Source organism: Xenopus laevis, chromosome 4S, assembly GCF_017654675.1.
Source record: "Xenopus laevis strain J_2021 chromosome 4S, Xenopus_laevis_v10.1, whole genome shotgun sequence".
In the NCBI taxonomy this organism is placed as follows: Eukaryota; Metazoa; Chordata; class Amphibia; order Anura; family Pipidae; genus Xenopus; species Xenopus laevis.
The window spans coordinates 42758886-42772928 of NC_054378.1; the positions used below are offsets into that span (position 1 = coordinate 42758886).

The 14043-nt window shown below is 37.6% G+C and overlaps 1 protein-coding gene across 15 annotated transcripts in view; it reads right to left on the bottom strand.

Annotated features, from left to right (window-relative positions):
• Positions 1-14043, bottom strand: part of nfat5.S (nuclear factor of activated T cells 5 S homeolog) — a 65730-nt gene that overhangs the window by 35876 nt on the left and 15811 nt on the right. For 7 of the 15 annotated variants that reach the window (XM_018260559.2, XM_041561166.1, XM_018260549.2 and 4 more), the window contains one exon: positions 4081-4206. In XM_018260559.2, the coding sequence (XP_018116048.1) occupies positions 4081-4206 (126 nt within the window). Of the gene's footprint in view, positions 1-5; positions 1696-4080; positions 4213-10576; positions 10651-14043 lie in introns of those variants that run through there. The other 8 variants (XM_018260554.2, XM_041561171.1, XM_041561168.1 and 5 more) reach the window with 4 other exon arrangements.

Here is a 14043-nt window from a genome sequence, read left to right on the forward strand (position 1 = left end):
CCGACCTAGACCCTGGGTGAGTTTGGATGGGTTTAGTGTCTCTGGCACTATTTGTCTTCACTATTGATAGACAGACACTGTCACACAACCCACCACACGATGCCTGCCTCTGAGTGGCGGAGCTAGAATGCAAGTTAACTGTATTAATAGAGAAAACAGCTAGCATCCCAGCAAATATTAAAAAAGCAATCCAATTATCACATGGAACATCTTTTGTCAATTTAATGTTAGTCAACATAAATTTTAAAAATATATATTTTTACATACATAGTACAAGCCAAACAAAAATTGATCACCCTGCTAAAAAAAATCTATACTTTGACATTTGTGAACTCATTATTTCAGCACAAACATTTATGTTAGGCAGATTACTAAATAAGCCTTTAAGGAATCTTTTATGCAGGGGGTGACTGTTGTCTCAGGTTTAACCATGTACAACATTATTGTACCACAGTACAGCACATTCATATGTCACCGTTAGGCTTACAAAGCATGATGGATAAAGGAAAGTCCTCATCCAGTATTGCTGTAATCATTTCACCACAGTATACCTCTAAGAAATTAAATTACTTAATTCCAGCCAATTATTTAGAATGAAACATCTTACTACAAGAGAATTGACTGTTAATGACAGAAGACTACTTCAGTGTAAAAAGTAGAATGGGAATTAAGGGACTTAAGTTTTTGGCACATCACATTGTTTTACTGACATAAAGCTGGAGAGCAACTGAGAACATATTTCAGCATGAATATGTTATTATCATGCGTCTACTGAATACATTTATAGATCACATGCCCTTGTCAGATAAAACAGGTTATTAAATATAACCGTCAAGAGAGTGATACAAAAATAAAGCCACAGCAGCAAGATATTTGCAAACAGACTATAGCTGCTTCCAAGGAGCCAGTAAGCTTAAAACACAAAAAGATTTAGATTCACGTTAGTTTTTTTCAAATCATGTCAGAGAAATATATCATTTTTAATGTGTTCCAGAGGCCTATGGAAATTGTTCTTGCATAAGATCACTTCTTGACATGACATTTAAATGTGGCACTTAGGGTCCCAAGAGAGAGGGCCAAAACGCAACTAAGGTGGAAATTCATTGTATAATAAATGTAGTTTACTAACTACTGGGCTGAGCAGTCAAGTAATCATCTACAGTAGTTCTTCAAGTCCAAAAGCTTTAATGATCTTTCACCTTATAAATCTGTGCATACATGCATATAATAAATGTATCCATGCATGCTATTCTTATACATACAGTCATATGAAAAAGTTCAGGAACCCATCCCAGCCTGCATAATAATTTATTCCACTTCAAACAAAAGAGATAGCGGTGGTATGTCTTTCATTTCCCAGGAACATCTTTCATCATTCAGTTGTATGAAATAAAATCAAATGTGAAAACTGGCTGTGCAAAAATTTGGGTACCCTTGTAATTTTGCTAATCTGAATGCATGTAACTGCTTAATACCGATTACTGGCAACACCAAATTGGTTGCATTAGCTCCTTAAGCCTTGACCTTCATGGGCAGGTGTGGCCAATCATGAGAAAAGGTATTTAAGGTGGCCAATTGCAAGTTGTGCTTCTGTTTGACTCTCCCCTGAAGAGAGACAGCATGGGACCCTCAAAGCAACTCTCAAAAGAGCTGAAAACAAAGATTGTTCTGTATCATGGTTTAAGGGAAGGCCACAGGCACAGTTGCTGTTAAACCCAGTTCTGGCAGGCCAAAAAATATATAAGAGTGGCATATGCAGAGGATTGTAAGAATGGTTACAGACAACGACAAGCCACAGTCATTTTGGAACAAAGTGCTTTGGACTGATGAGACAAAAATGTAGTTATTTGGTCATAACAAAAAGTGCTTTGCATGGCGGAAGAAAAACACTGCATTCCAAGAAAAACACCTGCTACATACTGTCATGTGATGTAGGTTCCATCATGCTGTGGGGTTCTATGGCTAGTTCAGGGACTGGGGCCCTTGTTAAAGTCAAGGGTCGGATGAATTCAACTCAATATCAACAAATTATTCAGGATAATGGTCAAACGTCAGTCCACAAAGGCAGAAGTACAATATTCCGGAATGGCCGTCAAAGTCCCCCGACTTGAATATAATCGAAACTCTATGGGATGATTTGAAGCAGGTTGTCCATGCTCGGCAGCCATCAAATTTAATTTAACTGAAGAGATTTTGTATGGACGAATGGTCAAAAATACCGCCATCCCGAATCTAGACACTCAACAAAGGCTATAGGCGGTGTTCAGAGGCCGTTACATTTGCAAAAGGAGGCTCAACGAAGTATTGATGTAATATCTCTGTTGGGGTGCCCACATTTATGCACCTGTCTAATTTTGTTATGATGCATATTGCAGATTTTCTGTTAATCCAATAAACTTTATGTCACTGCTGAAATACTACTGTTTCCATAAGGCATGTTATATATTAAAAGGAAGTTGCTACTTTGAAAGCTCAGCCAATGATAAACAAAACTCCAAAGAATTAAGAGGGGTTCCCAAACTTTTTCATATGACTCTACATTAAACTGATAAGAATACAACTCCTGCTTGCATTGGTTATTGGCCTATAACAATATGAAATACACATATATGATTAAACAGAAGTGATTTGAGAATGTGTAGAATCTGTATTGAACTGTTTCAACAATCATATGTAATTTTCCAGGATATCTGTAGCCTGGAACACTGTAGGGGCACAGGTATCTGTCACATGTATGACTAAAAAATGGAAATGTTGTAAGTTATCTACGTTGTAATACAAAAAAGTGACATAAAATCCTGTTTTTAGGATTTGGAGTATATAAATTCTTAATAATATGTGGTTAATAGGGATAGTCATTAAGACAATACTGGGTTTAACCACAGAATCAGTTCATATGTGAAGGACCCAAACACCAATATCACCTCCTTCCTAACTGGAGTTGCTACAGTTGGAACATTAACTTCCTGAACATGATGTACTCTTATTTATGGTTTTTTTTTTTTTTTTTTTTTGTCACTTACACTCGTGAGTCAGGGCCTTTATAAAACCAGTGATACTTAAAGAAAACGCTTCTTGGTTTCATTAAAAATGAAGCAACAGATATTTTATTCCATGTAATCAATTAGACTAATTGTATTAAAATTAGCAAGCAAATATGGAAAACATCTTAAGTGGGCATACTGTGAAATCGTTCAGTATTAATTTGTCTAATTATACAATATATTTTTTAGAAAAAGCCAACGTTTGCAGTGCTATGTATACCATTCAGGAATAACACAAAAAGCCCACAGACCTAGAGAGAATTACTTGTGGCAACAGTAAAATGAGCAGTGCTGCAAAGTATTTCATTATAAAGATTCCCCAAATTAGCAAAAAGGGTGTGGGCAGGGTTCACAGAGTAGCAGCTCAGTGGCTAATTAACGTAATCTAGTGTTTTCTTATTTGTGACTTCTGTTAAGGGAATAGAAATACAGTTGCCAAAGCTGAGCAGAAGCTTCTACAGAATTTTTGGCCAAAACAAACAGGAGCAAGTAGACATCCTTCTTATATAATACCAGCATGCATACTGCAGCAGTAATGAGAATGCTACATCTGTCAACTCTGAAACATGTGAACATATCAAGCAATTTACTGGCTGTGCTCTGAAAAATAAACCCCCCAAAAAAAGAAATATGCAGACTTAACAATGAACAGAAAGCTGCAACAGTGCTTACAGTTGTGACTAGATTTTAAATAGGTCACAGGAAAATGAGTATACTTTAATCTCTTCTATGTAGAGTACCAAGTGTGATCATGAACCTATTTTCTTTGCTGCAAACATGGATTAGCATTTGCAGATTATAAATGATAAACAAACGAATGATGAGTACATTATGACCACTACAGAGCAATTCTTTGCTGTTTGAAAGCAGTTTATTGCATAAATATGGTGGAATTTTTGGTACTGAGAAATATTCACATTATTTTCCCTCATTTTTAAAGTATGCACCTGATCTTTGACAGCACTGTTCATTTAACCAGTAGCAAGAAAATCAAAACAACTTGTCTATGCAAAAATAATGCCAGCAAGATGCTTACCAGCAGCAATAACAGCCGGAGGAGGTGAGCCTGCCTCACCTCCGCTTGTCTGACTCATTGGGACGACAGATGTTTCTCCTAAGGAGGGCAACTTCAGCTCCTTTGGGAGAAGGTCATATACAAATTCTAGAAAAAAAAGCAAACTCATGTTAGAAAAAAAATCAGTTATCCAATTCAATTCATATTCTTCCGTGAAAGTTCCTTTAGAAGCATCTGTGTGCACATATCCATCTTATCAGAGAGCTCGTTTCACAATGGGTAAAGGAAAAAGAACAGCTGTTCTAAAACATCAGTTGTCCAAAAAAAAAAGAACCTTTTTTAACAATCATGTTGCTGTTTACAGTTTGGTGAGATGTAGTTTCCTTACTTTCAGAGAGCACAATGCATGTGCAGGGGAAAAACTAATTTTTTAATTTGAAATCAGTGACAGCTATTAAAATGCACCCGTAGTGCGATCATTTTTACATCAAAGCCACATGTCCATCACTAGACACTATAAGGTGGAATTTCCGCAACTCCTATTTACTTTGAATGGGTGGGATGAGTAGTTATAGAATTTGTTTTGTCCCATCTCTCCAATCACTAGATGAAAACTCTCCAAACTTCACCATGTACCATTCAATTACGTTCCCCTGCCTACTTAGCAGCCCCTGCTCCATTTGGAAACTATTGCTTATTTTTCTTTACTTGCAAATATTCCACTGTGACTCAACCATAAAAGTCTCTATGAAACTGCTCTGTGAAACACCAGGTATATATAGTCTCAAACAATAACGCCTACATAAAATATACTGGAGCTAATTTATAAGGCTTATTTACTTTTATAATGTAGAAAATGTATCAGTTTTTGGTGGACAACCTCTTTTAGCAGGAGATTGTTTATGTACCAATATGTTTAACAGAAAAAAGTGTGGGACTTAAAGCAGATGGTTTATATTCAAGCACCTAACACATGTTATAGGGACTGTAATACATACAATCACAGTGTTTTTGTTCTGGGATCCATTTTAATAGATATATATTTTTCTTAATAAAAATGACTTACTTCTACTTACAAGTATTTTAACTATGTACATCTGTTTTTTAAAAAACCTGAAATACTGTATGTACTGTTTCAAAAACGTTCAAAAGTTTCAGTATGTTTGCCATTATACCAAGTGAGCGTGCCAAGTAAAATATTTTCAATATATGCATAGCTCACTTTGCATAATTAACCATCTATAAATATATATGGCTAATTGAATTCATGAATTGAAGTGATATTATTAAAATTGGATCTTCATGCTTTAAGTCTACTAGAAAATCATGTAAACATTAAATAAACCCAATAGGCTGGTTCTGCTTCTAATAAGGATTAGTTATATCTTAGTTTGGATTAAGTACAATGTACTGTTCTATTATTACAGAGAAAAAGGAAATCATTTTTTAAAATTTGGATTATTTGATCTATTCGTGTGACCACAGAAAATTAACAAGGACCCATAATAATAACATATAAAACTTTCAAATATATTTCTTTACAAATACACATTTTTTCTAAAACTAAGTTTACATGTACCACAGATACACGTAGCTACACAGGATCCTGTGGCAGCACGGCCAACTTTATGCGGCAAAGATAACCCATATAGAACAATGGTTTTTAGTAGTTACATGACAATAAACAGGGGTGAAATGGCAATATTTCTACTCACCTAAAGAATAACAAACTAGCAGCCATTAACCTCCCTATAGTGCAAAGTCAAACTTGTAAAACCCAGTTTACAACACTTGGGGGCACATTTACAAAGCTCGAGTGAAGGATTCGAATTAAAAAAACTTCGAATTTCGAAGTGTTTTTTGGGCTACTTCGACCTTCGACTACGACTTCGAATCGAACGATTCGAACTAAAAATCGTTCGACTATTCGACCATTCGATAGTCGAAGTACTGTCTCTTTAAGAAAAACTTCGACCCCCTAGTTCGGCAGCTAAAAGCTACCGAACTCAATGTTAGCCTATGGGGAAGGTCCCCATAGGCTTGCCTGAGTTTTTTTGATCGAAGGATATTCCTTCGATCGTTGGATTAAAATCCTTCGAATAGTTCGATTGGAAGGATTTAATCGTTCGATCGAACGAATAATCCTTCGATCGTTCGATCGTAGGATTTGCGCTAAATCGTTCGACTTCGATATTCGAAGTCGAACGATTTTAGTTCCTAGTCGAATATCGAGGGTTAATTAACCCTCGATATTCGACCCTTCATACATCTGCCCCTTAAAGATGTGGTTCACTTTCCAAACACTTTTTTTCAGTTCAGTTGTTTTCAGACTGTTCCCCAGAAATAAAGAGTTTTTTCAATTACTTTCCATTATTTATTTTTTACTGTTTATCAAAAATCTAAGTTTTAAGTTGAATGTCCCGGTCTCTGGTTTTTTAGTCTGGCAGCTCAGTAATTAAGGTGCAGATTCTAAACTGTTAAAATTTTGTAACAAAATTATTTCTCAGCAGCATCTCTGGAGTATAAGCAACTATTGTATCAATTCTAACAGCTGCCTCAGGGATTCTGCTCAGCAGGGACAAAGATAAGAAATGTATCAACTAAATGTATCAATTAAGAACAGTTTACAGGGTCGACGACCCCCCTTCACATAGCTGCGTTAGAAGGTAAAAAATAACACTATACACTTTAATATTAGAAAAACTATGACAGATAGAAAATAGAAAGTAATTGGAAAAAGTTGTTATTTCTGGTGATCGAAAATAGTTGTTTGAAGGCGAACAACCCCTTTAATATAAACAGTAATCCCCTTCCTATTCATTCTAGGCTGCAAAGTACATCATTTCCAATCTCCACAGCTGTAAAATATAAATGTATATAGAAAGGAATAAAGAGAGAAAGAAATATGAATGGACATACCCAGAGACACGTTAGGGAGTCTCTGCTTTTTGCCATTGCTGTATTCATAAGAGAGACGAGGGGAGATACAGTGGCAGTAAGGAAAGGGCTATAATACAACTCATACAATTTTTTATTCAATGTGAATGTGGTCAAGCAATGAAAACTGGGTAAGGCCTGTATCCTTTAAAAAATATTTATTATGCACTCCCTGTTCTGTCATTTTCCCACTTTTTTTTTTATATATCTTTTTTATTTACATTCACTTGGGTGGGTGTGGTAGAGATCCCACTAGTATAATTCCCAAATGCTCAGTTCAACCAAATACGAACACCTTTATTCAAGATTCTGATTATTGCATATCCAGCGTCGGACTGGGCTGGCAGAACACCGGGAAAATACCGAGTAGACCCCAGCCCTCACTAGCCCTACCGGCCAGACAGAATCAATAGACCTAGTTGGTGCTCCTGACCTCCCCCCACCCGACCGTGTAAGGAAGGCACGATGAAGGGGGAGGGACAGGGTGAGCCCGCGACTGGGGCAACGGGGGGTCCTGCTACTGGGGGGGGCCGTGGCGGGGCCCTGATGTGTCAACCTGGACCCCCCCCCTGCAGGCCGACCCTGGGCCCAGATCTGCTCAACATGAACTCCCCCCGTCCAACTGCATAAGGAAGGCACACGTACGATGCACAAAGCAGGTACACACCAGCAGGGGGGCAGGAGCCAGAAGACTGGGGCAGTGGGGGCCCTGCCACTGGGGAGGAGCAGCAGGGGGTCCCTGCTACAGGGCCCTTATGTGTAAGACCGGGTGGGCCCTGCCCCCCCCCCATATCCTTCATTGATGACCAAAACAAAACCTTTCAAGTGACTGTAAGTTTCTGTATAATGGTAAGTGACTTCCTGCATCAGTTATTGGGGTTTTTTTGTACATAATTTGTATGTACACATGTTATTAATAATAATATTGTGTTAAAGGAATAGTTCAGTGTGAAAATAAAAACTGTGTAAATAGATAGGCTGTGCAAAATAAAAAATGTTTCTAATATAGTTAGTTAGCCAAATATGTAATGTATAAAGGCTGGAGTGAACAGATGTCTAATAAAACAGCCAGAATCCAACTTCCTGCTTTTCAACTCTGAGTTAGTCAGTGACTTGAAGGGGGGCCACATGGTACATTTCTGTTCAGTGAGTTTGCAATTGATCCTCAGCATTCAGCTCAGATTCAAAAGCAACAGAAATGACCCATGTGCCCCCCCCTCAAGTCTCTGATTGGTTACTGCCTGGTAGCCAGGGTTACCAGTCAGTGTAAACCAAGAGAGCTGAAAAGCAGGAAGTAGAGTCTGACTGACATGTTATTCATAGAATCACGCCAGCCTTTATACATTACATTTTTGGCTAACTATATTAGAAACATTTTTTATTTTGCACAGCCTATCTATTTACCCAGTTTTTATTTTTACACTGTACAATTCCTTTAATAATAATACAAATTTATGTTCACAGATGCACAGATTTTGTTCCTTGTACAGGCATGGGATCCATTATCCGGAAACCCGTTATCCAGAAAGTTCCAAATTACAATCAAATTAAAATTAAATAATCCAAATTTTCAAAAATGATAACCTTTTCCTCTGTAATAATAAAACAGTACCTTGTACTTGATCCCAACTAAGATATAATTAATCCTTATTGGAAGCAAAACTATTCTTTTGGGTTTATATGTAGACCTAAGGTATAAAGATCCAAATTACAGAAAGATCCATTATCCGGAAAACCCCAGGTCCCAAACATTCTGGATATCATGTCCCATACCTGTATTGAATATACAGAATTCTATTTTTTTGTACCAAATCTAATACTAGTAGGACAATCCAACCCTGCATCCTACAAGCAAAAATCATATTTACAGGAAAATTTGTCAGGTTGGGTGTCGACGGAATAAAGATGTCAATTAAATACAAAACAGCTGATGATTTACCAAAGTGTAAAAAATGGGTGAAAAAAAGAGGACCCTGCAATAGTTCTGTTATATTATACAGGTTTCAGTAATCCATAATATGCATAGGACAAGTATACAAGGTGGGTTGCCACTATTAGATTGCTTATAGATAGCTTAGCTAACTGTAAAATGGTTTGATGTGATACAGACACATTTCTGTAAGTCAGTAAAGTGTCAGCATCAAGTGAAAAGCACATGATTCTAACTAACCCCTTAAAATGAATAGTGCCAGAAATGCCATATTGTATAGATTTAAAAAGTTTAAAGGTATAGTAGATATGATTCAGGCTTTCAAAGTTGTCACTGGAGTTTCACATCTTTGATTTTGTAACATGCACATGCTCATTGGGCTCTGAGCAGCTGTTGAGGAGTGAAGCTTAGGGGTTGTCACAAATCATCAAGCAGAAAATGAGGTTTGTCAGTCAATAATTTGATGCTGCAGGGCTGATTATTAAATAATGCTGCTAATTGTGGTGGTTTCTGAGCTGCCACATCCCAATAATCTCAATTATTTACTTATCAGCCTTATAATGTGACATTTAGTTTGTATATATTCAATATAATACACAAAAGCCATGAATATCCTGTAAATTATATCCTTATAAACGGTGAGTTCTGATGTGATCAGTTATAAACGGTGAGTTCTGATGTCATTTCTGTCACATGACTCATTGAAATTTGTGTATTATAATAAATAAAGTACCCCCAGTTGTAAAATATGAGGATATTAGAAGTTACCTCGGAGTTCCATGACCTGTATAAAAACACTCGGCCTTCGGCCTCATGTTTTTATATGGTCATGAAACTCCTCTGTAACTTATAATATCCCTATATTTTACAAAAGGGGGTACTTTATTCACTATATAATGTAAGTCAGCCCCAAGCTCAATAAGTGACAACAGCACAGAGTATGTGCAGTGAATCAGCAGAAAAGAATATGGTGGGGGCTATAGTGTCATCCTTAAAGGCACATATCTTTACTGATATAGGGCTGTGGTTGTCTTGGGCTGATATAGAAGTCAAAAACATAATATATAACATTTCTGCCCTACTTCTTTAGTTAAGCTTTAGTTCTCCTTTAAGCCACCTCCCAGCCTATTACAACCTGCCTGAGTAGGAAGACCTGTTCCATAATTCACGCTGGACTTTAAGCACCCGATCTTTCTGTAGCTGCAGGACAAAAGCAATACCTCCATTCCAGATTGAGTGACAAAGCCATGTTAGAGATTTGCATTTCAACTACAAGAGTGGTACAGTGTCACTATAAAGCAACTCAACTTTCCCTTCACCTACATAAACCATAGCTGCAATTTAGTGTTGTACAAAGGTGATATACCGTGCATGATTTTGTTGCAAATGGGTGCCCGCACTCTCTTTACACAAAGATAAAGGCGACCATACACAAGTCTATATTTTGGCTGAGCATTGTGCAGTGTGATCATCAATTTGAATGGCACAATGCCATTAGAAACGTTGGGGTCCAGATCAACTAAACTGCCCGATCAAATCCAGGCTTGTATGGCCAGCTTAATCCTAATATTTGCCCAAACAAAGCATAACAGCAAATGATGTATGTGGCAGCAGGTAAGCAGAGCTAATACATCAAGCTGCACAACAGACCTGTACATTCGGGAGGAATGGATCAGCCAGGTCAGTAAAGGTGGTATTTTCATTGGACCCAGAGGACTCCATACCTGTTGTATAAAAACACAAAATTGCTGCTGAAAATTGTTGGCTTTTCTATACGTCCCAAGGAACATTTTTCATTATGATCTTTAATTATAAATGTGATTGTTGTACTATAATTTTTATTAGCCTTGGTTTCCTTTATATATCCTTTAAAGGTGTGAAAACTCTGAGCTCTTCGTTTTCCCAAGTAGACCGAAGTTGCCTCACGTGGAAACTTCAGGAGACTCCGGGCGACTAATCTCCCCCGAATCGGAGCGTGTGCCCTGACCCTAAAGGTGGCCATACACGGGCCGATAAAAGCTGCCGACAGACCGAGTCGGCAGCTTATTGGCCCGTGTATGGGGGCCCCCCCGACGGGCTTCCCCGATCGAGATCTGGCCGAAAGTCGGCTAGATCTCGATCGGATGGGATTAAAAATCCCGTCGGATCGCGGCCGCATCTGTTCGTTGATGCGGTCCCGCGATCCGACCGCCCGTTTGCGAATGCTAGGATCCGATCGTTGGGCCCTAGGGCCCACGATCGGATCTGCCCGATATTGCCCACCTCAAGGTGGGCATATCGGAGGGACATCGCCAAACGAGCGGATCTATCCATGTATGGCCACCTTAAGACTACTGGATATTTACTTGGATTCTTTCTGCTCTGTTCTAAAGATATCCACAACACTCTTAGGGTGGTGTCAGAAAGGGAGATTAGTCACCCAGTGACAAATTGTCTCTATTGCGGGTGACAGCGGATCTCCCAAAAATGCCTTCCTGTCAGCAAGAATATGAATCGCCAGTGGAATGGCATAAAAATCACTTCGGATTTCCGAAGTCGCCCAAAGTTTCCTTGTGAGGCATTTGCGGAGATTAGTCGCCCACAGTAGAAACCCAAAACATAATGTGCAGCATTTCTATCCTACTTCTTAGCCTTTAATTCTCCTTTAAGGAGGGTGATGTATTCACATGACTACGAGGAAGCACAATTCTTTACAATCTATAAAAAGAAACGTTTTTTTCATCTGCTATTTAATCAGCTCTAGAAAACACAAAATCATGAGGCAACTTCGGGTGACTTCGGAAAATGAAGCGCCACGAGTGCCTTGCCGCAGGTGATTTTTCATTCTAGCAGGCGGAAGGCAAGGGAAAGCAGTTCAGGGAGATTAGTCACCCCAAAGAAGAGGCGATTGGTTGCCAGGCGACTAAATCTCCCCGAATCTCCCAGTGTGACCTTACCCTAAGGGGTGTGCTTTTAATACTCATATATAGAGAAGTGAACTGTGAGCAATTAAATTATTTATTCCTTCCACAAGAAGGAATAATGTTTCTGCGCTGCAATCCCTCTTTCCTCTGCTATGCATTCAAAGAAAAGCCAAAAGTGTTCCACTGCCCTCATACTTTCAATAAATTAAAAAATTTCAACTTAAAATTGTTTTGAGAAACCTGAATGTTGTCTACATGTAATATGGTTAATTTGGCTATAACCCTTAAAAATCCCAAGACCAGCCTTGTTTTTTAAAGATCACCCAAGCAAAATACACTATTGTATTTGACAGATTTTATCCCAGAAAATATACCTGGTAAAGTTCACCATAATTTTTTAAACAAAATTCATGATGTTTACAATACAGAGAAATTAACTCATGTGAAAACTGCCAATTTCTTTCTATTGTTACCTCTCATTATGGACTCCCCTGACTGGCTTAAGAACCTCAAATACTAATTCAGTGGTTTCTAGAATTCTGCTTCAACCCCTAATATACACTCCTTGTACGGAACCCATAAGTTTAAAACAGACGCAGTTGGTCTGCCTTGTCCTAGATCTTTTTGTAATTTGGAACACCAAATCTTTAACACTTTTTTTTTAAAAAAATTTTGGGATGGATTTCTAGATAACAGATCTCACATCTGATGGAGGAATACTATAGAGTAATAGAATAGACTGCAAGTAGAGCAATTGAAGACTTATAAGTATAAAACTACATAAGTATAAAACATTTCAATGCAAGTAAATTCAGTCCATCTCCAATGTCCCTGTCTGGAGACCTTGGAACTAGACAACTGATTTTCATAGAACTCAAATCAAATAATCAAAAGGTTTGAGTACACCCTTCTGCAAGCTGCATTTGAGTGCTATGTGAAACACAAAGTTTACAGATCCAAGACAAATAATTGAAATGTGGTTAATCTATAGTTACTAAAGTCATAAAGATCTACCGTGAGGCTTCTGTTTTATTGTTATTACTATCTTTATTATTATTACTAATTAGGCCTTCTTTATTACTAATTAGGCCTTCTCCTATTAATGTCATGCTGCACTTCAAACATTATCTGGTTTCTTGCTTTCTTATAAACTAGCAACCAGATAACAGTTTAAATTCTCAGGATAAGAGCTGAAAATAACATAAATTGGAAAAAAACAAAATAGAACGAAAACTAAAGCACACAATACTAAACATTAATATTAAGTAAACTACCCCTTTATTTCAGATTTATAGTAAATCCTAACAACTTGTCTTTCAACCAATCAAAGCCTAGAATGTTGAACGTTTCAGCTAATTCCTTTATAATGTGTTGCAGACCTTGCTGTGAAATGGGTACATTTTACCCAAAGAGGTCAAGCCAATTCCAAAGCCAACAAAGCATCTGTGGAATGCCGACTATGGTTTGATGCCAACAAAACACTAAACATTAACAACACAGCATCCACCTCCCTTACAGCTACTTTTCATGCATATACTAGGACTCCTAGATACGCAAGGCTTTTTTCTAACTACCCACTCAACAATTTAGGACTGTGTAAGTGCAAAGATATATAAAACCTTATAGTAACAGAGGAAAGACAAATAAACGCATTTCAGGTGATTTTATTTGCTATGGATGTTTAAAACAAAAGAACAGAATTTTTTTTACCTCCCAACTGTCCTGTTTTATGCAGGACAGTGTTCCAAATTTCTGAAAATTAAAAGGATTGGATTTTTTTGGCAGAGAACACTGATAAGCTGCAAATCCATTTGTTTTTAATACTTTAAGATAAGCAAAGAATCAATTGTAATAATTTAAGATAAGCAAGTCTCTTAGGGAAACTGACTCACAGCTTAAAGGACAATTTAAGCTTCATCAGCAAAACTGTTACAACACATAAAACATGGCCCGCAATTTGTAAAATGGACAATTGTAATTAGTGGGTGTGGCCATAAAATGGTGGTCAATTAAATGTTCTGATGTTTTTGTCCCTCTACATTTTTCACAAATGCTTGCTTATGCTCTGCTGATTCTGCTACAGTCAATACGTAACATAATAGAATCTGCATAGAATCTGCTTGCAGTCCACTACATTTAACAACAATAGCAAAACATGGTTTTAATAAAAGTTATCTTCTAAAATGTGACGGTCAATGCACTCCATGACCCTTT